Here is a 27,836-nt window from a genome sequence, read left to right as displayed (position 1 = left end):
TTGCAAGTTCAGAGTTTCCTGTCTGCTTAATAAAACCTATTTATCTTGCAGTTACAGGGATCCATTAAGAGGAAGGTGGAAGATGACGGTTTACCAGCATCAAATGCCATGCCTGATGTCATCTTCCCAAGCGAGAGTAAGAGACTTTGTCTTGATGATGTCACTCTTTCCATGGGTCCTGGGACCAATCCTGTTTCATGTCCCAACATGCAAAACTCTCCGTTCTCAGCCAATCATGGAACCTCCTCGATGTCTGGACATGGAATGCTGCTTGAAAATACCCACATGAATGGGAGTGGCGTTGGGTCTCCATTTTCTGTACCGCCTAATGCTGAGGTTGGGCAGAAGGGGCCCCTTGGGGGGCACTATAGCGAAAAAGGCAGCAACATGCATGCTGTGGACCAGGAACTACAAGATTTGTTGGAAGAACTGACCAAGATGCCTGATCCCTCTCCCAATGAGTTGGACCTTGAAAAGATCTTAGGGAGCAAACCTGAAGAGCCCATTGGGAACCTTGCCCACCCACCAGCAGCCATGAACAGCACTCCCAAGTCCTCTCCGCAGGCTACACCCTTGGACAACCATCTACCCAACAAAGACTTTTCTCCTGGATGCAACCCAAGTGCTGGGTCCCCACAGATGAGGCCACCATCAACTGGAGCGACTTACTCAGTTCCATCTCAAAACAAGGCTGTTGCTTCACCCATTTCCTCTGCCACACCCAACAAGGGCCAGGCTCAGGCCATCCACATGTCTGGGACTAATTGGCATGCCCAGCAATTGAAGCATTTAGCCAGCAAGCAAGCCCCAGCTTCCAAGCCCCAAGCCCCAAGTTGGCCAACCATATCTTCTCAAGGTCTTTCTCCTCCTTACAGGCAAGGATCTTCTCCACACCACCAGCCATTCAGTCCCCAAAATGTCATGGTCTCTAGCATGAGTTCTAATGGCTTGCCAGGAAGCAACATTCAGAGTCCACAGAACTCCCTGCTTTCGAGCATCACATCCAACAGTAATCCACCTGGAGGTCTGTCTCCTCCTTTTGGGCCAGAGAAGCTTTCCAGTCCAGTCCTCAACCAGCAGTCTTTCAGCCCTCCAAACTCCATCCTCCCCAACATTTCAGCCAACAGCATTAAGAGTTCTCCAAACCCCTTGGGGCCTCCGAATACTGGACCTTCACCATACAGGCCAGAGAAACTTTCCAGCCCAGCTTTGCACCAACAACCTTTTAGCCCTCAAAGTACCTTGATTCCCAACACCACACCTACCAGCAACCCAACCAACATGCAAAGTTCACTCTACAAGTCAATGTCATCCACACAGTCCAAGAATATGAACGTAATCATGACGCAGTCCTCCAACAGCGTGCAACCAGGGTTGGGGAGTGAAGGGCCCGTTGCCCAAGACCAGTTTTCATTCAGCAATACCAAGCCACTCTCCCATTTCAACTCAGAGCCCACACCTGCCCAGAAGATGTCACCAATGGCTTCAAACTCAGGGCAGCAGTCACTCATGCATTACCTTCAGCAACAAGCCACAACTTCTCCACAATCCCAACAAGTCAACAACAGCCAGTTTCTTCAGCAGCAGCAGCAGCTACGGCAATTGATGCAGCCTTCTCGGATGCAGCGGCATGTCCAGCCATCTCCATTGTCCTCGCAAGTGCGGCAGGTAAGCTACCGAGCTGACTTTTGTTCGTTCATCCATGCCACAGGGTCCTTACCTCCATGTTACTGCCTTCGCCTGTCTCTTTTTACGAGGGGTGCATGAGCTGAAGCCCCAGGGCTGCAGGCAAGCCTTGCAAATCCTTGGAAATGAAGCCATGCCCCTATTTACGTACATCATAAAATTGACTTTTTTGACCCTCCCCCCTGTGGACACCCCTGCCTGGCTCTGACTTCTTCTTTGGGGCCTGGTCCTGCCTCCCTTTTAGAGTACTCCCCCCATGTGCTCTTCACAGGTCAGCGGTAGCCCTCAGCAGCGAAAACTTGAGCATCCCTGATTGACGTGTGTATTTATTTATTTATAAGTAAATGAAATTCATAGGCTGCCCCAATCTGATACGACTCTGGGCAGCTTAAAAAATACAAATATAAAATACTATGAAACACAGAAATCATCCGAAGGTGTCCCTAAGAAACACTCATGTAAGAACTAGAACACCATACGAGAAGACCATCACCTACCAATCAGGGTCTGGAGATAGAGCCAGTTTTATCTTAAGGGCTCGTTTAATAAAGACCAGGGTGGGGGCCATGTGAATCTCAGGGGGAGCAGTGCTCCAGAGAGCAGACACCATGACACAAATACATGTGCACTGATGCAAGAGTTGCTGGAAGAGCAGATATTTGCACCTTCTTGGGGTCAGACTGCAGTAGGCTGAAGAGCTGAACAAAGCAGATCCTGGTTTGGTTGATGCCTTCAAAGTGTTGGTTGAACTTGTTTGTAGCCATTTTGGATTTTAATTCCATGGTTGGTACAGTATGTTGTCTGCCTGTGTCTCTGCGAAAATTCTTGAGCATGAGAATAACATGATTATCTCTCTATTGGCTTGTGCTTACTCACATAGGCACACATAGGTTGCATTGCCTAGAAGGAAGACTCAGTTTCCCTCCACCCCAGATAAGTTACGTTTAAAATGGGACAGCTGCCTTAGGGGGTCGCTGAGCACATGATAAAGAGGTCGATTTCTTTTTTCTGTCTCATCTTCCTTTTGGGAAGGCTGTTAACATTTTTTTTAAAAAGGCTTTGGACAAACTTTTTTTTCAGCCTTGTACAGATAAGAAACAACTTCTTTTTATAGTTATGTTATAAGCTTTGGGGTGGGTTGGGGGGGGGGGGAAAGCACCTGGCATTTAGCATATTTTTATTTTATGTTTTCTTTGGGTTCCTTTTGGTCAAGCGGCTCAAGGGGCTGCCCAGGAATAGTTAAGGGGGCTTAAGAGAAAAGTCAAAAGACAGCAATCATCCACTTCTTTGCAGAATACTCTTGACTATCCCAGTACTATCCAGTGCCTTAGCTTGGCAGGCTTGGGGTGGGTGGGGGTGGATGGATGGATGGTTGATGTGCCATCAAGTCAGTGTTGACTCTTGGCAGCCACACAGAAAGACTTTCTCCGTGACGATCTGTCCCCAATCTGGTCCTTCAGATCTTCCAATGGTGTACCTATCACCACTACAACAGAGTCCATCCTCCTCCTTCTCTTCCTTCCACTTTGCCCAGGCCTCTCCAGGGAGCGGGCTCTTCACATCCTGTGTCCAAAATATGGTAACTGGAGCCTGATCGTTTTGCCCTCGAGTGAAAACTCAGGATCGGTTCGCTGTATGAGCCGTTGGTTTGCGGGCTACGTGTGAAAAGCATTTCCCAGATGAAGCTGGGCTCATCCTCTCTGAAAAAAAGGGAGGTTGGTTCAACTATCTGAACCAGTGAGGTTTAATTAAAGCCATAACCATTATCTTGTCATATTTTGTGGAGGGGTGTTTCTGTTGGTTTTTAATCGTATGCTCGCCACCCAGAATTGCAATCAGCAAGACGGACAGCTATATAAATTGATAAGTAAACAGAAGTTGGCTCTGATAGGGCCAGGACTGGGAGTATTGATTTAAGACAGTATCCTGATTCATACATCGCCAGGTTAGGGGTTGCTTAACTATGGTTTACTGATTGAACCATTATGGCTGAGCCCATGCGGTGGCTTAATGCTGTGGGAATCCAGTTGCTGTTGGGGGAGAGGCCCTAGGAAAATATTCAGCCTTGGTTTCCATGAACGGTGCCAGGGCCAACAACCTCTACAGGGATTACTGTGTATCCTGAGATTAAAACCTGGCTGTTGGACCTGCAGCAGCTTGACCTGTGAGGTGCAGTTGCAGAAACCAGTTGAAGTGGGAGCAAGCAGCTGCAGAGCTGTTCCTGTGCATGCCATCTTCCTCCCTTCGGCAGGGATCTGGTTACGCGCTGAATAATAAAGCAAAGGATTGCCTGAGGCAAGTTCACTCCTGGGAACTCTCTGGCAAGCAAGCGATTACAGCGGAGAGCCACTGCTGGGGAAAGGCTTGTGAGAAAGACATGAGCGCTGGGCGCAAGGCAGGCACCTGCATTATTGAGGGAGCAAAGCATCGGAGATTATCTATCTATCTATCTATCTATTCATTCATTCATTCATTCATTCATTCATTCATTCATTCATTCATTCAATCATCTTTGTATAGCCACCCACCTCAGAGTGACTCTGGGCAGTGTACATAGTAATAATCAAGAACATATAAAACCATGAAAACAACCAATTTAAATTAAAATAAAAATGAGATAAAAATAAAAAATGGCAGGAGAACATACAGAGGGGGCATTGCATTAACTACATGTAGTCCATGCTTAATGGCCAATCATTTAACGATGGATCAGAGTTACGACGGCCTCAGAAAAAGTGCTTTACCACCTGTACTTGCACTTATAACTCTCGTACCCCCCACAGTCACATGATTGCAATTTGCAACCATTGTTATGATGGTCATTAAGCAAATCACCATGGTTGTTAAGCAAATCTCATGGTCATTAAGTGAATCACATGGTTAAGTAAATTCTGGCAAAAAAAGTCCATTGGGAAAGCTGGATTCACTTAACGAGCACATGATTCACTTAACAACCATCATAAAAATGGTCATAAAATTGGATTCAGTCACATGGTGACTTGCTTAATGACCACCCCACTTAACCAACCTATTGTGGTTGTTAAGTGAGGACTACCTGTATCATATAACCATCTAACAGGCTCCACTCTGCCATGGGATCCCCAAGCTAGTTGACAAAGCTGTGTTTTAAGGGCTTCCTGAAAGCCAGCAGGGTTGGGGCCAACCTCACCTCAAGGGGAGTGACGTTAAATATAATGTCTTGTTCATTTCCAAAATCAGTATGTACTAGCCCAGTAGAGGTGTCTACTTCCCAGCAGACAGCAGGGTTGGCCTGCCTTCTGCCATCCTCCTGATGTTGCATCAGCTACAATTCCCACGTCTGGGAAGTATGAGAATTGTAGTTCAAGCACCTCAGAACTGTGCTTGGCTGAGGAAGGCTGGGCAGATGAAGTCAGCACTGAGTCGGCTTTACCACGTATGTGCAACAACCTTATTGTTGAATAAGTCCTAGTGAGCTGCTTTATGCACCGTGCTCTGCTCTGAAGCATGGCTTACCAACCCTGGGGGCAGGCTGTGCCAAACCTAAGCAAACTGCACAACAGTTAAAGGCTGTGCGTGGCCCCCAACTATTGCACTTATCTGGTACACCTTGAAGAATGGGTCTTCAGCCACTTCAGTTCATCTCAAGCATGGAGGGCGGCAGAGGGTGACCTGTTTAGAAATTCACCCATGACTCTCATGGCCCCTGTTCTCAACTGGCTGGGCTCCCCCATCACCGTTCTGCAAAACAGACCGGACCCCATTCCAACCAGAGTCACAGGCCAGGACTTCTTAGCTGAGCTTTACTGAGCTGAGCTGGTGTTTCGGGAAGAGGGAGAGAACACCCTCCTTCCAGAGCTGTAGAGAAAGGGAAGATCCAAGCTAAGATGGTCGAGGCCCAGGCAGACGGATTTATGGGTGTGGTTCTGCTTTTGGGAATAAAGATCCCGTTTATTTTCTTTTGGCAATTTCCTCTATTTACATTGGTGCCAAGAGTTAGTCCACCACAGGTGCAGGGATCTTCTCTGTGAGGTCTATTGTGATGATAAATATGAACCCTGAGAATATTCCCATTTTCAAATCAGTTCAATAAGCTTGCGATGCCTGGCTGCCTTTTACCAGAGAAGACATATAACATTAATTATGTTGTAAATGACAGCCCTGCTCTGGATTTTATATCATTGGTTAAGCCATCTCTGAATAACAAGGAAGTGAAGGATCAGGGCAATTCTTTTTAAGAGTTTTAATGGCTTTTATCACAAAGGGGGATTCCAAGAAGAAACCTTAAAGCAAACTGTAGGGAGATAAGTAGATTATCACCATTCTGGTGATGCTATCAAGTTTTTGTTCCTATGGCACAGGTTTTGTTTCTTGCAAGGGAAGATTGGAAACATCCGTTGATTAATTGCAGGGGAATAATCAACTAATTATTCATAAGTTGATACGGGTTTTTTTTATTTTTTTAAGCAAAAAAAGAGGCCTCTTGAGGGAACTTCATTAAAAAAAAAACAACCCTTGATTTAATCAAGAGGGTGCAGGGAATTATCCGTAAATCAAAACTCTCTGATTTTGCCTAGTCTTCAAAAAGTTAAGCAGGGTTGGATCTGGTCATTACCTGGATGGGAGATGAGCAGGAAATCTCAATCCCTTTCAAATTGTTGGCAAGAAAACTGTATGGATGTGTCCATAAAATCATTAGGAACCAAGCTTGGTTTGAAAGGGGCTTTACCTGTACCTTAAATACCCCAAAAATGCCTTTGATATGAATTCATTCAGTTAATTAGCAAGACAGGAGTTCCTTTAGATGTTGTATCAAATGTCTTCATTGCTGGGTTTACATTACTGCTGTCATTTTGCAAGTTTTTGAAACCGATCAAAGAAGGAATTTCTCCAATGTGGTACCTTACAAATGCATTGAAGTTTAGACGTGACGCCCTTTGGGCAGAAAGGCAAAATATAAATAGAATAACTAACCTTTACAACCTGAGAAATGCTGGAAGTTCAAAAGCAAGACAGGTGAAGGAAACTGAGTTGGGAAAATCTTTTTATTTAATGAAAAACATTAAAGGTGGCGTCCCCTGCCATCAGTTGCTGTCATTGAATTACAGATTTAAATACCAGCAAAAGTTTATGAGTTTTTTCAGTGGAAGCTGGACTAGATAGCTTGATCTTCTTCAGGGCTGTCCATGAGTCAAAAAAAGTCAGGATGAGGGCCAGAATGATGCAATTGAAGCTTGGCTTGTTTTTGACGTGTGCTATGCATGCAACACACATAAAAAACAGAAAGAGCTCTGATCACACCGTTGTGGTCCTCATCCTGACCATGCGGATCCCCCTGATCTTTGGTTCTTCGATGCCAAAATGTCAGCCCAGCATTTCTGACAATGTGCAAGATGGATTGTACCCATTGAAATGATCTCTCACAAGGTCTTGAGGATGGTGGGAGACATGGATGCAGCTGGCCACATGAAGAGAGACTGATCCAAAGCATAGTAGGCTATTTTGAAATGATTGGCTAGAGAGACACCTTTCATTGCAGACAATAAATTTCATTGTGACCAAAAAAGATTAAAAAATTCTGAGAATGCTTTCAGAGTTTTGGGTTCCCTGTATGTTCCCATTTACTGGGTCACTTCAGCGGCTAAAAACTTACAGGGGGAAAAAATGGACATAACACAGGACATGATGAGAAGAAAATTAAGGAGGAACAAGCTTCTTAGAATCCTATAGATCCCTTGCAACACAAACCAAAGGCTGTGAAAGTGAGTTTGTGGAAGCTCCTACAACACTGGGGCCCATTCCACGTGTTAGAACAACAAGATGAACATCACAGGTGTACATTCTGGATCAGTGGAGTCATTCAGAAGAAGAATGTGGTTTTGTAATTTACATTACAGGTTAGGCTATCTGATTACTAGCAAGGAGCTCATCATAGGACAGCTAATGATTAGTCAGGCACTTGACAAAAGAAATTAGTGCTCCTGATGAGCCAGGATGTTATCTTTTAATCTCCTGGAATCTCTCACTACCCCACAAGCCAGCAGGGAAAGGTGCAAATTTAAATTTAAATTTAAATTTGGAGAGGGTAAGGAAGGAGAAAAGAGCAATAGGACAATTCAGCATCTTATGGGAGTCTCTTGCTTTCTTTGGGAAATCTGATGTGGTGACAGTGCCCGGTGGTTGCATTTTCAAATCGAAACATAAAACGAATATTCCAGATGTGCTACTGTGATCCAGAGGTAGTAGCTGCTGTTATTGTTACAGTTCTACTTCTGCTACTGCTACTATTGCCATATTCTGAGTTCCCAGTATGAAAATGAATCAGAAGCACATTATTCTGTTAAGCTTCTTTATTTATTTATTCTCGCCTACTGGGTGTTTGTCTCCTTCCTGATCCTTCTGTTAATGGCAGTGGACTATGTTCCTTATCCCCTTATTCTCAAAAGAATCCTGTGAGGCAGGATAAATTGAAAGGCTGTAGGTGACTTTCATGCCAAAGTGGGTATTTGTTCCTACATTTCCTTAGTTCTAGACCACTTTTCCAACCTGGCTTTCCCCATTTTATACTCCCCAGTTGTATGGACTTGACCTTTCACGGTGCTCTCGTGCTGGTTGCGGGTTTGGGGAATTGACTTTCAACATCTCTAGAAGACAATACTCTCTTAGCTCATGGGGCAAAAGTTTAGATCCTCCATGCAACTTCCCAAGGATAATGCTCTGTAGATGACCTCCATACTGGTTGAAAGGGATGGGAGTTGTAGTCTGCCAGAACCAGAAAGGATCAGGTCAGGGTGGGTAAGTCTGCCTTAATGGAGTGTGAATGAGTGCTGAAGGGGGAGAAAGAATTTGTTGTCTTGAGGCTCTTTTGACACATTATCAGAATAACTCAGGACACCCTTTCTTTGTGGACTTTTCTGAAGGAGCAGCTAAGTGTTATCTTTGGTGGGTTTCAAATTGCCCCTTCTCTTGTGTGCATGCATTTTGCAAATGTGAGTCAGATTGCCTTGTTTGTCTCCCACTCAGCCACTCACCCCTCATCCTGGAGCAACGCAAGGGTTATGGAGGGAAAAGAATGTGGACAATGGCCAGGAGGCACAAAGAACAATCAGCATAAAGTGGGATTTTGTAGCAGGTCCAGGAACACAGAGGGGGCGGCAGCTGCTGGAGGTGGACCATGGGGAGATGGTGCGCGGGTGCGTTCTTTATGTGGCTTTCGAAACACATTTTAGAGACATGAGTTTGCATTCCAAAGAGTAACCTTCTTGGGCCAGTGTGTGTTTTCATTCCAACCACTCCTATCTTAGATCTGTCTGCAGCCCAGCCAGACAGTTCATCAAATCCCTCTTTCTGGACAATTGGGAGATCAGATCTTGCCTAATCTTTCTTCATCTGTTGCTCAGAGCCTTTATTGTTGAACATTGACAAGTATCGATCGGGGCAGGGTGGCTCGTGTTTCAGGTTGTAGGAAACCTGGGCCCTGGAGAATGCATTCTGCTAAAGCAGCTGTTTGAGTGGAAAGGTATTCAAAGGGCCTAAGGTGATAGAAGACGAGAAAATAGTCCGCCAAGAACCTACTCAGAGAATCAGGAGTTTAGTAGACAGCTACTTCGAACCATGGAATGTTAATGGGTGCCAACCAACAGCATCTCTTCTAGTGCCTGCTGTGCTCCATGCCTCATTCGATTTTAATTTATTTACATTCTTTCCATTTTTAAAAGGAGGGAAGCTAGAAAAGTGCCATCTTCAAAGTCTCTGTTTCCAAGAATACCTCTGGCTGAAACTCAGACCCCCAGAGACATTCTTAGAAAATGAAATTGGAAGGTGGTTACAAACCAAGGTTTAGTTTGGAAAGGTGCCCCAGGGCAGAGGAGGAACAGGAGAAGAAAAAGAGAAACTGAGATGATAAGGCAGCCTCTTGGAGGCCAAGAAAAAGTGGCAGGGAGCAGGCTCACCACTTTGTCTTCTAGGAAATGGGTATTTTGGGGACAGGCCAGGCTTGCAATGTAAGAATGTCCATAACATGCCCTCAAAATTCCAGAAGAGGTAGTGAAATCGTGGTGCAGTGCTTCTTGAAGCCAAGCTGTGAGCATTAGTCACTCTGGAGTCTAGAAATCTGGTTGCAGATCCTTTCCCATCCACATTCCAGTAGAACCGCTTCTCTGTGTAACAAACGAGTAGAGGTTGTATTGAGAAGTTAAATTGTTGCTCATGCCTTTGCTGGTCAATGAGATCCCATAGGTCTTGTTTATTATCTGGGTTAACTTTTGTAGGATGTTCTAAGGTCTAGGAAGAGAGATTGAAGGAACTAGGTATATCTTGTCTTGAGAAAAGATGACTACAGGGGGAATATAGGACCTCTCTTCAGATACCCCAAAGAAGGTGAAGACCAATTTCCTTTCCTTCCCAAATGCAGGGAAAAAGGGTTTAAATTTCAAGAAAGCAAGTCCTGATTGAATGCTTTAAAAAAAACCTTCCTAAGGGTAAGAGCAAGTCAACAATGGAACCAGAATCTCCCCTTCTCTAGATGTGCTCGGGCAGAGGCTGGGCGATCCTTTGTTATCTTTGCTTTTTCTCCGGGTTCCTGGATTGAGCATGGGGTTAGGCTAGAGAGCTTAAGTGGCCCCTCCCATCTCTCTGAGATGTGGGGTGAGGTCTTCTTCTAGCAAAACAGGATAGATGCCCTGGCTTTTTCATTAGCACCTCCCAAAGGGGGCAGTTACCATACCAAGCCCAAGATATTTTGCCTCCCCAGCAAGATGGTGCCCTCCCAGTTCCGCATCCAGAATACAAAGGATGGAGCAGCAGCTTCTCCTGCATCTGGGGCAGCGGACTAGCTGAAGGGACAACATTCAGGCTGCACACTGTGCACACACACTGTCCTGACACTCTGCGGCTGCTCAACAACCCACCCCCCAGTGCCCGCCGTCTGCAGCAGCTGCCTTATCCACCTTAATGCCAGGCAAGTTCTGGCGATGAAAATCACAACTCAACTGTTGCCTGGAGGTGCTGATGGGACTGATGTGGGCTAACAAGGTGAGGTTCAACCTAGACAAGACGAAAGTCGATAATTACATGGTTAGGGATGCTTGCCTATTTTAACACAGGTTAACAAGTCATGCCTCGCGTTCAACCTGGGGGGCTCTAGGCAGCCAGGGAAGGAACTTGCAATGCTGTGACCCGGCATGTTGTGTGCCCATTGGCTCTTGTTGCTCCTTTTGTGGATCTGTGAGTCTTCTGGCCCGAAATATTTCTCTTCTTCCAAACCCAGCAGCAGAGGAGGGGGCAAGCCTATCTTTTGGTTTCAGAGCCTCTGGGTAGCAGAAGGACGTTTGCTGAAGATAAGCCTCGGAGAGGAATGGGGGGCTACTGAAGCAAAGGTTGAAAGCTCTTCAGCTAATTAAGAACCTTTTGAGTTGAATAAAAGATGCCGGGTGAGGAATTGGAGGGACGGGGGGCCGAAAGTTGGATGCAAGAGCCTGACCTGTTCGCAGATGCAAAAACATTGCATCGAATGGTCATTTCTACTTGGTTTGTACAACTGGGGCCTGGAAGCTATTGTGCAAACTTATTCAACAATAGTTTCTTCTTTCCTGCCAAATTTCTAAAGGATGCAGGAGTTGTGCACTTCTCTCTCCTCCCACTGCAGTCCTCGCAATATATTGTTCCGAGCACACACATTCACATTTGATTAAATACATTAGCAGCAGCTTTCAAGGAGTTGGCCTGGTTGTCTGTCTGTCTGTCTAGCTAGCCACCTATTGATCTGTGCGTCTGTCTCCACGTAACGTCCTTCAGTAATTGTGAAGGTCCATAAAGCACATTTTGCAAAAGCAAAAACTAAATGACATGTGACTAATGAAAAGTAGCAACCAATCTGGTTTCATTTTCTAGTCTCGAGTTCTTTTAAGTTAGGATTTTTTAAAAAAAGTTTTCCTTGAAAGATGAAACCTGTGAATGGTATTGGGATGGTGAATGACCTCTGTTTTCCCCCACCAGCGTGGTTTCTATCAGTAATCTGTGCCTATAGTAAATGCATTTAAGGCTTATTATTCCTATAGCATCATTCATCAATATTTATCTCAGGTCCATTTACAAAGCAATTTGAAATGGAAACAGAAGCAAGAAACGATACAATAAAGTAAATAAGAATTAATCACTTATTTACCCAATTAAGAGGGCTGCCCAGAAAACTAGTGTTTTGAACATTGGCTCAGTAGAAACACCTAGGAGAAGAGAAATCTCTTAGTATCAGTTGGACTTTGGGGGTGGCAGTACACCAGCGTGGAAAAAGCCTTGGTTTTTCGCTTGGTGTCACCTGCTAGAACCTCATTTGAAGCAAGCTTGAACATGACCTTAGATCTTCTAATGCAGGAAAACCGTTTCTGGAGAACCATTTGTGTAAGGTTTTGAAGCATTGGCAGCTTCTGGTAAAGATGCCCTCAAGTCAAGAATGAGAAAGACAACAAGCAGTTTTCTTGGCAGCTTTATGGAACCAGTCGCCACGGATCTTTTTCTGACTTCCTAGTTTATCCCATGATTTCTGGATGAACTGATAGCCAAGTACAAACTTTCTGCTTTGCTTCTGAGATCCACCAATGCAGGCTGGCTGTTACCATCTGCTAAGGCATATATTTGTATCCAGCCCTCTCTTTCAGAAGTTCTGCTCCATGCTCCTGTTTTTCCCCACAACCACCCTGTGAGATAGGTTGGACTAAGACAGAGTAACAGACCCAAAGTCAGCCAGAGAGTTTCCATGGCTGAGGGTGGTCTAGAATCTGTCTCCCCACTCTCGATCCAACACCTTAGCCCAGTCTTTTTTCAACCTTGGCAACTTTAAGATGCGTGGACTTCAACCCCCAGAATTCCTTAGCCAGCATGCATGAATTCTGGGGATTGAAGCCCACACATGCTGACTAGGGAATTCTGGGAGTTGAAGTCCACACATCTTAAAGTTGCCAGAGTTGAAAAACCCAGCCTTAGCAGTTACACCACCCTGGTTCTTAGTGTGTTCAGATATAATGTCCTGTAATGCACTACTTCAGACGGGAAAGCTTTAGATCTGTGCTGTAAAATCCTGCTAGGTTTGCACCACTGGATGAAGCTTTGGATTTGCCTTTTAAAGAGAGTGCTTAGGGAAATGTCCCTCCCTTTCTAATGCTGATTAACCAGATGTCCTCCCCCCCCCCCCATCTTTTGTTGTACAAGAAGCAGGTTATGCAATGATTTCTCCACCCCGTAAGCTGATAAAACTGAAGTTGCCTTCATCCCTCAGCCAAAGTCCGGGGCTGATTTCCACTGTGTGCTTTGCTGAACAGGCTGCCCCACTTCACACATCTTGCCATATGCCATTGTTTATAAACTACCCTGGCTGGGTTCACCCAGCAACAAAGCCAAAACTTTACAATCCTGATTACGGCTTATTGTGATGTATGAATTCAGCCTTGGATAAGCCAAATCCTGTGAAGCGTCAGGTCAGCTTCAGATCAGTGCCTTCTTAATGGATTTCCTGGTTGTGTCGCTGCTTTGCTCAAAAATCAGATCTGGAGAAGACATTTTCAAATGAGTTTGCTTCTTGTAACCTTAGTTGGACATGGTGTGGGGAAGAAATTACAAGACTTTCCCTTCCCCCTCCTGCGCCCTTGTTCATTTTTTAAAAAATGTGCTTGGATGTTCTGTTTTCCAGTGTAGTGTCTTGAAATAACTTTCTTAGGAAAGTGAGCTAAGTTTCTCTCTGTCTCTCTCTCTCTTTGTCTGGGCATTTTGGAGAAATTTTAGTGTGTGGGTGGGGGAAAACAAAGCCGCATTTGTGAGCAGGAACTGGCATTGTTTCTCTGAATGGGGAGGGAAGACTGAATTCCCTTCATTTGGTTCCCTTGTACATCTGCAACTCTGGAAACAGATGATTCACAGTTTGCCTACTAATATAGGGGGAGCAAAACCCTGTGAATGAACAGTCCTGTTCAATCTGGGGTGAAAAATGCACTCTTAGGTGCATTGTACCTAATCACTTAACCAAGAACGTTAAATAAAAACCAGGAACACCACATTCAACACTCTTCACGTTGCACCTCTAAATGCAGAGTACCTCTGCAAAACATTTTTTTTTTTAATAAGGTCCAATCAGGAGAAAGATCAATGACGTTGTACTTTGGGGTTCATCTCTTTCCTGGGACAAATCTTTGATCTTCCTCAAGAACCGGGTGGTTTTGCTGCAGAATACTGCATTCTCCGACTTAACAAAACATTTCTTCCTCTTCTTGACATTGTTCAAAGCAGTGGGTTCAACCACTGTTGATTTCCCCCCCAATAGATAAATAAAAACACTCTCAGTATTCCTTCCAGTCTGCAAATGCTTTTGGGGGCTGGCGGTGTTCAAATATGAAAAGCATTAACAGGATAATTGCATAATAATAGAGAGTTTATCTTCTCTCACTCTCCCCTCTTTCCCCAAGAGAGATCCTGTGTCTTCCTCCCTTACTCACTAACTCAGAAATAGTTCTGATCAAAGCAGAAGAGGCACCTAGCTTGGCAACTGACTTGGTTGTTTAGATTCCCCATCAAGGTCATTTACAGCTGGAATTAAACTGTTTCTGCTTGTTTTTTTCTTCGGCTTTTTGGCAAACGTGGGCCATCCTCAGCCAGCAAGATCAGAAGGAAGAAAGTTATGTTCAGACATAACATTCCGTAGACTTTTACTTCCAAACTCTGCTCTAACGAGCAGACAAATCTGCCTGTGGATTTTCTGTATCCCAAACTGGCAACTGCCTTGAAATCAGATTTATTTCTGCAGCTGGGAAATAGAATGGATTGTGTCTCAACAGCACAGAACTCAACAGTTGAGACAAGAGTTTATTGAGAGGTCCTCTTAAAGACATTTGTCTTTGGGGACTATATCTTCATTTTTACTTATACTTTTCATCAGTCATCTCCTCTTGGGGTTTATCAATACTTCTTTTCTACTCATGAATATATCAAAATCGTTGGGGCAGAGAAATCACCGAGAGTGTTGCAAAGAAGCGTGAGAGTGCCAAAGTAGAAAACTCATTTTACCTTCTCAAAAAAAAGGGGGGGGGACGTCTTAGAAAGTCTGCAAAGCCCTTTGTTCGGAAAACAATGACTCAGTTGGACAATTCAGTGGGTTTAATGTCTGTTTTATTTGGAGATTTACTGCCCTGTTTTGTGCAGAATTTGTGCGTGCCAAGGATTATTGATTTTCATTGAAGTGAGCAGGACTGGTCAGCTAAAGTATGTTAGATTTTACACCCTTTTTATGGACTGCATTGACTAGGATACATTCTACATATCCTCAGACAGACTTCTAGCAGGCCTCCAAAGCTCCCATCCAGAAGCCGCCATTAAATCCTAATTTTAATGTGACAGAGAGGGGGAAACAATTAAATTACAGGGACACTCTGCCTTTAATTGATTTTGTGTTGGTGGTTTGTATTTTTAATCAAATTTAGGTTTTTTTTCCCTGGCAAAACTAAATCATGCCCACCCACTCTGGGGAGGATAGCTAAGTGTGGCTCTTGTTTATCGATGATGTTTCAATTTTGCATTGGGTGTTTTTGTTAATTTTCTGGTTTTGACCGTGTTGTACCCTCCCCAGACACTGCTTGGATTGGGGCAGGCCAGAAATATTGCAAAACAAACACATACATAGATATAGATACACACATACACATGCTTCTGTTCATAAAGATGCACCACCAAAAAGAGAGTTCCTCCTTCTGTTTCCTGTGCACATTAGCGGTGCTGAAGAAATTATAATAAAAAAAAGGATCTGAGCATCCAGCCTCAGCCTGGAAGTTCCACCCTCTAATCCCAACGTATGAGCATGTGAAAACACCTGAGTTGGAATCTTAGTTGACCTGACTGAACGTCATCTGCTCTGGCCACCTGTGGCTCTCAGTGGTTTGGGTGGGAGAGGTTCCACAGCTTCTCTCTGCGTTGAACCTGAGACTGTACACGTGCCGAGACGTCTTCGATTGAAGGATTTCATTTGGAATGAATGGAGGGCTGGTAGGGGAGTCTCCAACATTTCCTAGGCCTTGGCTGCTCTTGACCTTGAATGATCTCAGTTCCCAGAAGGACTGGCTAGGACTAGGGCAAAGCCTATATTTGATGTGGCTTCATTTAGGCTCCATTAACACGAAAGACAGTTAATACATTTACGTTCCAGCCACATGTTTAATCCTTTTTTTTTTTTTCATTCTATTGTATTAAAAAGGATCGTTTGGTTAAAACTTTTAGAGCGGCCTCAGGGTCTCACCTGAGGACTACGGGTGCTCTGTGGGGCCTCCAGTTATGCGATGACAAAAAGGCCTTTTGCGTGCAACTGAGCAACCCTCTCCTCCAGTAAAAAGGTGGAGGAGGATATCCAGATCACTTCCTTCTGCCCATTTTCTTGCCAAGTTATCCCTGTTCAGACCTGGGTTGCTCCTTTGCTCCAGAGCTACCTCCTTTTTTCATCTTTTTCTCTGGGCCAGCATTGTAGGCTGAGCTTTGAAAACAAAAAATGAGGAGGTGATGATTGAAGTTCAGGCTGGTTGAGATGTGCCCATATTTTTAGACCGAGAGGCTGGGCCCAGAGGAAGTCAGGAGCGGCGAGTGGCTTATCTTTCTCCAGTGTTGCTCACGGAAGTAGACCGCTGCCACCAGAGAGATCAGCCCTGGTTGGTTTCCACCCGGCACGGGTGAGAAGGCAGGAAGACCTTGCTGCATGCCTTTCAGATCCACTCTTGGACGGGCCAGACAAAAGGCAGTAATTTCCAGCCGCCTCTGCTCGGCTGAGAATACAATCAGCTCTGTGTGTGTTTCCCCAGCTAACAATCAGAGCTGGGAAGAGTTCTCTGTCTTGGGAAACAAAGTGAGCTGGCAGAATACTCTCTTCCTGAAATCCCAGTCAGGCACCAGACGGCAGAAGGAAAAGAGGCACCAGGCCGTGTTACGTTGACGGAGGGCTTGGACGGGGACGCCAAGTTGGACGTTGTTGGCTCGGCCGCCGTTTGCTTGCAGCTCGCAGTTCAGCCCTCGGCGTTTCTCTCTCTCCCAGACCTTTTCAAAACCTCCAGCCATCTGCACTTTCCTCTCTGTTCACCAGTTTTCTCACTAAAAAAACAACAGCAGCCAAGCCTGAGCAACACCAACATCGAAAGAAAATGAGCACCCTTTTTCAAGCTCCAAAGCATGTAACAGGTTTGCAGAGCTCTTTGCAGGTTTGGGGTCTTTCAGTCAGGGGTGCAGAAATGGAGACCTTGGGTAGGGCCCCCAGCCCTTTCCAAAAATGGTGGCCAAACTTGGCAGAAGGGGATGGTTAACAGGTAACTAGGGAGTAGACGTGCTGGAGATACTTAATTAATCAGATGTGAATGAAATCACGGTTGGTTTTTTACCCAGGCCCTTCCCACTGTTGACGTCTGGTTTCTGGTCCATCACTAACTATCTGAATAAGGTTTTCTGCCCCAAGGACCTTGTGCATTCCTAGTTTAAACGCTACAATTCACTTGTTCCTTCCAGCCTTTTCCCTATGATGCCCAACCTCAGGCTAGGGGGCATTGGGGGCACTGGAGTCCTAGAAGCTTCAACTAGGCTAGGCTAGGACTCAACAGTCAAAGCTGCTGGCTGCTAACAATTGTAGGCTATTTAATGCACAGTCAAATTTAATCAACAGGAGAGGCCATTCTTCTAAAACTCTTGGCTGTTATACATGGCCAAAGCTGAGTAATTAGCAATTAACTGCCACACAGTGTATCTCAGAATCTTCCATCAGAATCTTCTATTGTTGTACACCGCCCAGAGTCACTTGTTTTGCAGGATGGGCGGCTATATAAATTTGACAAATAAATAAATATGCTGGATTTCTGTGAAAGTTTGCAGCACGGCTGTTGTTCTTTAAACAAATGCATGCCATCATTCACCTGCCCCACTGCTGTTGGATTTCTCTTTATTAAGGGATGGTGTTGTACTTATATTACTCTTGCTATTGTGTTGCTTTTATTTTGTGTTTCTTACTTTCATAAGTGTTAGGCAGTTCTCAGGGATGCCACATGGTTATCACTGGTTCCGTTGTGAGAAAAGGAGGCTCAAAATATTTGCTCTTTGTTTCGAAAGAAGCTGAGCAGGAAGGTATCCAGATACTGTGGTATTCAGCCTATAGCAGCACCTGTCCTGCAAAAGTGAAGTCAACCACCACAGCTCTCAGAGGGTGCTTTATATTGATCAGTTGCAAAATGTTTTCCCTCTAGCTGATCAGGCTGTTGCTCTCTATCATCTCTCCTCACCCTAGCCATGGACAACAGCCTGGAGCCCTAGCAGATTAGCCTGTTTTTTTTGTTTTTTATTAAACTTGATTGAGCATTAAATAGCTTTGAATTGTCAGCAGCCAAATCCCTATGCAGGGAAGTCCATTTTTCAAAGAAAAGGGTTGGTCTGAATTTGATCTCTGGAGATTGATATGTTAAGAAAGACCCAAAGGATGGAGAAGAAGGCCTTTCCTGTCTACAAAGACAGTCCCAGATATAGTAGTGGAATAAACTGTTTTTGGTGGTTACGCTGTTGGTTCTTCTATACAGGCGGTCCAGTGATTCACTGCTAGTAGCTGGTCAGTTTTGGAAAAAGTCCTGTTTGAAACTCTGGAGAGCTCCTATGAGTCATTGTGCATCAGGAATGGGCAACCTGGTGCCCTCAGATATTTTGGACTTCAACTCCTTTCAGCCAGCATGGGCAATGAGAAAGCACTGTGATGAGATTGAGATCCAAAATACCTAATGGCCACCTTCTGTGGTGGACATTATTGGAGCTAGCTGGACCCAGGACATCTGTCTGTCCCTGAGCATGGCTAAGAAAGAAGAGGTGTAAAAGACCAGATGCAGAATTCCATATTGCTATGAAATAACTTATGTAAGCTTTGGCCACAGGGCTGTACTTCCACTAAAATTCAGTGGGAGCTTCCCCATGGGGGCAGATCCTGCTTAGAAGCAGAAGTTGTGAGTTTTCAGCTACATAAAATTGCTAAGGAACAGGAGTTCCTTTCACTCATGTCACAGCCAAAGCTTTCTGCTGTTTCTGGTTTCGGTGGTGACACTTTCTTTCTTGTGCGTGGCCTCCCTCTAGCTTCAAGCAGAGAGAACCTTCACTTTCCCTAAGAAATGGTTCAGGGCCTCCTCAAAGTCTATCTTGGCTTTACTACAATCTATGTGTCATTTTGCCTTTCTTAGTGTGTCCACCATCAGTCAGGATCCCTTTGTTGCTCTTCCAGCTAATACCCTGGGCTGATGGCAAGATTGTTTGGGGGTGGGGTGGGGGGAATTTCTCACATTTTTGTTTTTATTGTGATCCAGACCACTTCATGGTTACCCTCTCCTTATTTCATTGCTCCCTGCTCCTTCCTTCAGTGGCCAAACAATCGAGACCTAAGAAGCCTTCCAACTGAATGAGGATAAACTTTGTAAAATGTGTCTGCATGGTGAAGTTTGGGATTTACATGGGGAAAGCTTGTTGTCCTCATTCCTAAAGCAACTGATCCTTTCCTATGGAAACTGCTCTGCTTGTAATGGAAACAGAAGTGCTGGGGCAGCCAAAATAGTTTTCTAAAATAGACAAGCTGGACAGAAGTCGCAAGGATAGGGTTTGTACCTTTTCTGTGCTGACATAATGCAATTAGTTTATTCTTGGCTTAGCATCATCAGTGAACCCAGCCAATGTGGTTTGTTTGGTAAAATATCCCAGCTTGTTCAATAAACCATTGCTATAATATCCCAGCTTAGCATCATGTGGGCATGCCACCAATATGGAATTGGTTGAACTCCATTCTGAGTTTTACATCAGTGCCACCCTAGGATGGGATGAGGATCATGATCTTTCCTTAGATGCCACTGTCCCTTTTCTAACTAACATTGGATATCCTGGTCCTTTGCAACGCAGCCGGGTCATGTGGGCTGGGGTTCTGGGATTTGTAGTGCCAGAACATCTACAGAATGCTATATTAGGACGTTCCTTGCTAATTCCAAGTCTTTTCTACTCTGTTTCTTTTCTAGTCAATGATTCTCATCTTGTGCTCTCAGTCACAGTATCAAAGAAACTAGGTTCCCTTAGAGGAAAAGCTAAAAACCCCACTTTTTTCCCAAAAGTATGTGTGTAGGTTTACAAGCTTTTGGTTGTGATATTTATTATTTAGGTTAAGTTTTCAAGGTTTAATTCAGCTTTCAGTGACTCACCCTATGTCATACTTAGGCTACTGAGTTCCATCTGCAGAATGACTGTGGTAGTAATCTTGCCTCTCAATCTCATAACACCCTTTTAATAATGTGGACACGTGAAAGGCTCTTCCTTGTTCCAAGAAAAACATGCTTTTTTTGTTTGAAAGACATCCCTATTTTTAATCAGAACAAAACGGTTAGTGATTTCAAGTTCGGCACTTTTATCCAAACGGGCTCCCAGATGTGAATTCCCCATTCTCATTTATTAGGCTGCATTCCCAGTGTGAATGCTCTGTACAGGGTTGGAGTAAGCATTACATCATCGTCATCACCACCGTTGGCCTCTGGGGAGGACTGGTAGAAACATACTGATGTCACCAAACGAGCAGGTTGACATTGTCAACCTGTTACAAGGGGCAGGGTTGAGCCAAGTAAGCTTATTAGAAGCTTAATAGATTTAGCTGGCTTCTGATTTCCAAACACAGGATCTTCAGAATAGGGGTAGGAGGGAACTTGTGGGGCCTCCTGGATGTGGTTTGCACCCTCCTTCTCTAGATGAAATGCTCCAGAAATGTGTGGTTGTGTAAATGCTAAGTACATCCATGTGCATTATGTTGTGGATCCCCACATAGATCAAGCCCAATGTGTACAAAGGTTGTGCATCTGAAATAAGAGCTTGCTTATTGAAAGCTTATGGAACAATAAATGTGTTAATTAGGCTGTAAGATGCCCTGGGACTCCTGAGACCTGTTTTAATTTCATCCCAGCTTTCGTAGCATTCTGGAGAATTCTCTTAGTCCTCTTTGCTCCCTCCCTCCCTTCTCCTCCTCTTCTTCCTCCTCCTCCTCCTCCTCTCAAGAATGACAAGACCGTCTGCCAACTTTGTGTGCGTGTGTGTATGTATTGCCTCTTTTTGTTCTAAAAATTCTTGGCAAGTCCAGCATTGTATATACAGTCTCTCTCTCTCCCTCTGAGCAGAACAAAGCTTTCAACACGCACATCTCCAGAACTTCTGACAGGAAACAGTTTTAAAAGGAGAACTGGATATGGACATGGCGTCTTTAAGCAGATGGACAAAATACTTTCCACTGCCAAACAGTCTTCCTAGTTAGAATGCCAAACTTTTTTTTACCCCAAGTTGGCCACTTTGCCTCTCAGCTACAACTTTCTGTGTCAAAATAACATGGGAGACCAAACCTCTATTGGCATCGATGGAAACATTTTAAGGTTAATTGCCATATGTGCTTTGATATTCAGGGACAGCCAGGGGAAAGGGATAATCCTGTCCTCCTTACTTATATTCCCTCTTCTCCCCAGTATGGCAATCAAGCTGAAATTAATAATGCCTTATATTGCATCATTGGACTTTGTTGTTTTCCAATCTCAGCTTAATTGTCACATGGGGAAGAATTTCCAATAGTTACAACACATGAAGAAGGATTGCATAACCATTCCGTTCCCTGTTACAGTCTTCTGGAACAGCTACCCTCAAGTTGCAAATCAACTTGGGGGGGGGGGGTGTAGGAAAACCTGCCTTTGATGCCAGTGGACTCTGAGGACCATGACAATTAAGCTTCAGGACATGTCCCCCCAAAGCCATCCCCATCATATTGTGACCCTTGGACTGAAGCCAATCCATTTTCTACCAACAGTTAAAGTATGAAGAAGTCAAACATGCAACTCATCTGAAACAACAGTATAACACTGTAGAAGCATATAAAAATCCCAGGAGAGCATGAGATCAAATGCCAGCAGAGAACTCCATATTCTGATCCAAGCTTGGTGAGAGAGGCGAGGTAGAAGCACCGAGAAATGGATAGCTGCTTGCTTTGATTTCTGAAGTATAGAAATATACCTTCTGACAGAGTTCAAAGGAATATTGAACTGCACTTAACAGGTCGTCCTCTGGTTTTTCCTATCAGCAATGCTCCAGTGAGATGGTTGAGCTGAGCAAGAACGACCAACCCCAAGTGAACCCATGAGCTACCATAGCTTTTATCTTGGTCTTCTCACACTTTAATTGTTGTACCATAATGACCGAGTTGTACAACTGTATCTCCTGTGCCAGATGACACTGGAGAAATTGTTTTTGTAGCAAGAGGAATCTGAAACACGGATGGGCTACCCAACCATACTCAAGGAAAAAGTCCACACGTAGCTAGACTGCATCCTTTGGTGAAGGAGACTGGGAGAATGCCCAGAACTTGCAGGGACCCACTTCTCCTCTTAGCCACTCTCCTTCCAATTCCAGCAATCCAGCTTCCAAGCTAGTAGAGGCAAATGCAGCTTTTGTTTCCAAATTCACAGTGCCTGGATTCACAAATGGTGTCTTTGGATAACAGCGACCTGCCCCATTCATGACTCTTTTTCTGGACCATGAATGAAGTCTTGTTCACAAAATATTGTCTGGTGTTTCCTCAAATTAAAATCTGCTGAATTTCTTTCAGTACACAGGCAAAGGATGATGGGAGTTGCAGTCTGCCAGTGTCTGGAAAGCCACAGCAGCTGACCTCTTTTTGGAAGAACCTTCTGAGTGAAAGATTTACTTTTTGGAGTGTTTGCACATAGCATTCTCCCTGCATAGTTCTTCCAATTCTTCTGCCTCTTTTTTCCTTATTCCATTTATTTAATGTTGGCTGGTGTTTCTTTTTTTCTCCTTGTGGTTGGTGGTGATCAAAAAATTGGAATGAATGTAATGATTTGTTGGCGGCAGTGCCTGGTATGATCTAAGTGAATAACGCTGCAGACGGTGCACGTTTGTCAGAGAAGTTAACCTTGCTTAATGTAAGCTTCTGTCCTCTTTGCCCGCTGCGTCACCAAAGCTTGCACGAAGAAAGCTTTGACTGGAGTGAACCCCTTCAATAATTCATAAAGCGAGTGTACGTGTCTGTTCCTCCTCAAGGAGATGAGGAACCTTGGGATTGGGGCTAACGTTGGTCCCCTCAGAGCATCTCCAGAATTGTTGGGTTGCATGGGACTGTCACTGCACAAGTCACCTCTGCCTTTCAACTTGTGTGCAGGCCACGGAAAGCCAATGGTTGGGGTGCTCTGTCCTGGCAGAAGCCTGCTACAGTGAGAGATCTTCCCTGCCTTTGACATCTTAGGCACTAGGCTGAGCAGAAAAGCTCAAAGTTGACCATGTTTCACATGATGCCTTTTTCCTGAAGAGTAAAGATTCCCTCAGATTGAGCTTGACTCTTGGGGACTTCACGGACCTGCCCATTTTGTTTTCCTGCCAAGCACCTCCCCATCCCCCTCCTCCGAGATGTCATCCCAGCTAATGCCTTAAGCATTAATTGGTTAATTAATGGCTGAGGAAGTTTCTTATCCCAGGGATAGCCGGGCCTGACCCTGCTTAGCTTACGGGGAGGGGGGAATCATTTATCCTCCCTCCCTTTTATTGGTGTGTGTTGTTCGTGCAAAATTTGGGGTCTTCTGTTGTCCCCTATGTTTGGAGGGGGGATTGTTCCCCTGCATCGTTTAAAGGAAAAGAGCTGCACTCCTGCAGGAGGGTTGAGGGGGGCTGCTTTCCATGCCAAGAATGGGTTAGTCTGAAAGGCAGGTTGGGAGAGTTAGGGGTCCAAATGTGTGGGGCTGCCATCCCTTTCTTCTCTTCCTCTTCCTTGTTTCAAAGTAAAGACAGATCTGTTGGCCGAAGGTCAGGATTGGTTACCCAAAATGAGGGCAGGCGCTACATGAAATGGCAGAGGCCACGTGAGTCTCCTTGGCAGCTACAGGTAATCCTCACTTAACAACTGTTCGTTTAGCGACCGTTCGAAGTTATGATGACACTGAAAAAAGCTACTTACGGCTGTTGCAGTGCTCCCGTGGTCACATGATCATGATCTGGGCACTTGGCAACCAGCTCACGCTTACACCTGGGTCATGTGATCGCCATTTGCAACTTTCCCAGCCGGCTTCCGGCAAGCAAAATCCATGTGATTTGCTTAACGACCACCGCAAATAACTTGCTCCAATAAGACCTCATATACATGCATACATACAAAATCAGATGCAGTCACGTGATGCCTCGCTGAACGACCACCCTGCTTAATGACAAATTTTCTGGTCCCTATTGTAGTCATTAAGCAAGGATTACCTGTAGTTGCCAACCTCGCTTCTGTACAGATGGGAGAATGTAATGGAGAAGGGCATATTCTAATTTGCAAATCAGCCCTTTGCATTCCTTGATCTCTCATGGTTCTTTGAGGGGCCTTCCCGTGGGAAAATGGGATGGGTCTGTAGAGAAAATTATGGAGGATCTCAGGCCAAAGAGCTGACCTGTAGCTTCTCCCCCCTCCTCTCCCCTCCCCTCTGTAGTATAATGAAACATAACCCTGCTTAGCTTCCAGGCCCAGACCTTCCACCTGCTAAGACCTAGCGAGGCTAGAAATGGCAGTCGGAGATTGTATGTATTAGTGGAATTTATACAGTGCCTTGCTCCAATAAGACCTCATATACATGCGTACATACATATATATGTTTCTAGAGGGGTTGCAAGGTACATAATAAACTAGCATAGTAATCATGTAATTGTATAGTCTCTTTTATCATGGCTGCCCTAATTTATTTCTTTATTCCTTGTACTTCTGTGGTCACGTTGGGTCTGGGGTTCTGGAAGCGGTGCAGAAGAGAATGGACGAGCAAAGCGCTCCAAAAACGTTTTTCCCAACTTGACATCCACCCAATGCCTGAGGTTGGGGCATGGAGAAAACCTGCATCCACATGGACACGCTTGATGAGTTGGGAAAGACTGCCATAAACCCTAAGCCTGGGAAAAACATCTTATAGTGAGGAGGGAGGGACTTTAGAGGTCATTTATCCCACTCCCAGCTTGATCTGGGATGCAAGCACATCCCCCATGGATCACTGAATGGATCTTTTATTATTGGCTATCATTGTAGTATTTCACCACTTTGGACCACTTTGTTTGATAAGAAGGACCAGGAGACTAGTCCTTAGCAAATTTATCTGCATTTCTTATGAGTGCAAATTAAGGTTGTATTTTGCAGCTGGCAGTCTGAAGGGGGCCTTTCCTGCAACCGTACGTTCAATTCCACCTCCCTCCCCATTTTGAGGGGCACGTGCCAGAGACAGGATACGCGGCAGAGCGAATCCATTTTAACACCCAGAAATATCTTGGGAAGTTGGGGTCCTTTCCCCAGGACTTCTGAACGATCGCTTCTGAAACCCCTGCATCGAGAAATAAAGACAGTCAGTCGTTTTACGCAGGGCTACGGCTAGCTGAACAAGAGTTGGAATTGTTTTGGTTTTTTTTAATTCCAAAAAAAATTTAAAACGTTAAATGTCTCAATTCCAACCCATCTCAATTCTGCAAAAAATAAAAATGAGCTGCTTGCAAATACCGTCTTAGGGGAGATTGTCGGGCGGGCGTTTTCCCTTCCTTCCCTACCTCTTTTTCCCATCTCCCACCATTCCAGGTTAGGATGGGTAACGTTTGTGGTCCTTGGCTACAGTCACGTGACATGCTGGGGGGGACAAATGTTTGGGTCCGGTGGAGATGTGTTTTTTTGAGAAGCAAAATAAGCTTTAACATGCCTGTTAACGTGGGAAAAATTGCATCGTCAGATTTCAGTGGCGTGGACGGGGAGACAGAAATGATTCTGGGGACCCTAGGCAGTTAAGGAAGCCTCATATAAGTACGGTGACCGTACGCCCTTTATTATAAAGAACAATCCTTTATTTCAGAAAGCTGTCCTATAGATTAATTTTTCAAAAACTCGCTTTTGCCCTTTATTTGGGTCATTTCACTTTGACCGTACCAAGGGTGCCACTTAACGCACAGCCTTTCATATTTATGTGAAAAATATGGACATGGAATGGTCTTTTTAAAATAAATTTACCCATACTGTCTGATTTTAGATATTTTTATTGGAATATGTGTTTTTGTAAAGCTCTTCTTGGTTTTGCTCTTGACTTTTCCTTTGGAAAGCAAAGTTATAAACAGTTAAATTTTGTCATCCTTATGAGCCTCTTTCAGATGTTCCCCTTTTTCAGGACTGTCCTTTATTTCTTCCAAGAAAATAGGGTTGCCGTGCATATAAGTGACCCTGAAGCCGTGGTGTATTCATTTGGCAGTATTTATTTTAGCAAATCTTCCCTTCCTGTGTTGTCTTCAGCTGAGAGTGGCCCTTGAACGTGCTGAGCTCCCGTTTCGATCTTTTAAGGATTCCAGAGAGGGTTTTTTGTTTTAAAGAAAAAAGATCCCCCCTTCGAACTCCTTTTTCTGTCTCTTAAAGCATCCTTAAGCCACAACGGCTGGAAAAGGGTGCCTCTCTCTCCCGCCAAAGTGAGGCAAAGAAACTCCTTGGAATCGTAGTTTCAGCCCTAAAACAGGCTGTGCACAATTCAGATAGAAAAGGTGCTCGTGGGCCCAGGTAATGCCACCTCGCTGGCTTGGCATCGTAAGTCCAGCACCACGTGTGGCTTGCAGATTCCCACAGTGATTGAAGAGATGCTGGATGGATTCTCTTCTCCCCCTCCAAGGCGTGGCTACTCCTAAGCTTGGTATCTGCTCCTCTTTTTCAATCCCTGAGTAAAACCAGAGTAGCGGGGGAAGTACCGGAAAATATTGCACACCCACCCGCTGGGTGGCTAGCTCCAAACTTTTGGTGGTAGCTTCTTCAAGCTTCCTACCACCTCTGGCCTCAGTCTTTCAGCGTGGCATCTGGGGGTTACGTTCTTCTTTAGAGTTTTTTTCTGCTACCTGACTCCCCCCGACCTCTTCGTCACTCATCTGAATCGACGACCGGCTGATTAGAGGAGTCAAACTTGCTTTTATCGGCCGGCCGGAGATGGGTGAAGCGTTTTGTCACTGGGGTGAACGCACAACCTTGTCAGGGCAGATGGAAGGACGAGCAGGCGGGACGGACAGAGGAAAAGCTGCAGAACAGAAATCTGGGAGAGATGAATGAAGCTTTTAGATCTTGCTGGATTTATAGGCAGGTTGGAATGCAGAATCAGAGATTGGCGGGGAAGAGAAAAGAAGGAATGTGCAAAATAGAAAAATCTCGTTCCTGGCCTGTATGCAGAAGCTCCCAGAAATCCAGGTGAGCAGGTTAGCTAGCAAAATCTTCTTTCTCAAACCTTGAGGACCTGCTGCGTGTCCTTGTAAATTTAGGGTGTGCTGGTGATCCCCAAGCTTCGCTTCAGAGTATGTCCAAGCATCGCTTTTGAATTGCAATGTTGAATGTGTCCATATACGGGCTGGATATTCTTAGCTCTTTTTCATGACATTCGCATCACACGGAATTTTTGTGCTGGCTTCACCTCCTTCTGGCCTGGCCCACATTTTGGAGGGCACCCTAGCTGTGCATCATTTGATCTTCCCGAAAAAATGGAATAGGTCCTAAATGCCACTGCATTCATGTCAACGAACTGCAGTGGTGTGATGTAGTGGTTAAGGTGCGTGGAACCTGGCTCTTTCCAGGTCCAGTCCAAGTCAACCTCAGCCATGGAAATCCCCTGGGTGATTTTGGACCAGCTAATCTGAGCACAATCTGTCAGTCCCACCCTATTCTGTACACCAGTGTTTCTCGTCCTCAGCACTTTTAAGATGTATAAACTTCAACTCCCAGAATTCCCCGGGCAGCATGCAAAAACAAATGCCCGCATCCTTTCTGTTTACAATTTCAGACTAGTTGGGCCAGAGTCATCCTACTTTTCTATCAGCCACAGTCAGAGGAAATCGAGGCATGGTGGTCCGTTCAAGTGTGTCTTGATAACCTTGCCAGTAAGGTTCATTATACTGGATTGCACCCTGGAGAACTGGGGTCATAAACCTCTTTCAAGCCTAAAAGGAAACAAACTGCTGCTTGAAAAAAGTCTTGAAGACAGATGGGGAAGTAATCGACTGAAGTTATAACTCAACTAGCAACCACCGTTTATTGGTACATCGCTATATGTCAGCCTGGAGGTTTGCCGGGGAAATATAATGAATAACTTTTTCCC

The 27,836-nt window shown here is 44.8% G+C and overlaps 1 protein-coding gene across 3 annotated transcripts in view; it reads left to right on the top strand.

Moving 5' to 3' along the window:
• The window catches only part of MAMLD1 (mastermind like domain containing 1), an 87,229-nt gene that overhangs the window by 45,475 nt on the left and 13,918 nt on the right, over positions 1 to 27,836 (top strand). For all 3 annotated transcript variants that reach the window (XM_088151846.1, XM_088151845.1, XM_088151847.1), the window contains exon 2: positions 52 to 1,668. In XM_088151846.1, the coding sequence (XP_088007972.1) occupies positions 52 to 1,668 (1,617 nt within the window). The remainder of the gene's footprint in view (positions 1 to 51; positions 1,669 to 27,836) is intronic.

This window comes from Python bivittatus, unplaced genomic scaffold, assembly GCF_059951505.1.
Source record: "Python bivittatus isolate LINGU-HERP-01145 unplaced genomic scaffold, Pbiv_v1 ctg000670_np1212, whole genome shotgun sequence".
Taxonomy (NCBI): domain Eukaryota; kingdom Metazoa; phylum Chordata; class Lepidosauria; order Squamata; family Pythonidae; genus Python; species Python bivittatus.
This window is presented reverse-complemented; position numbering and strand designations above follow the sequence as displayed.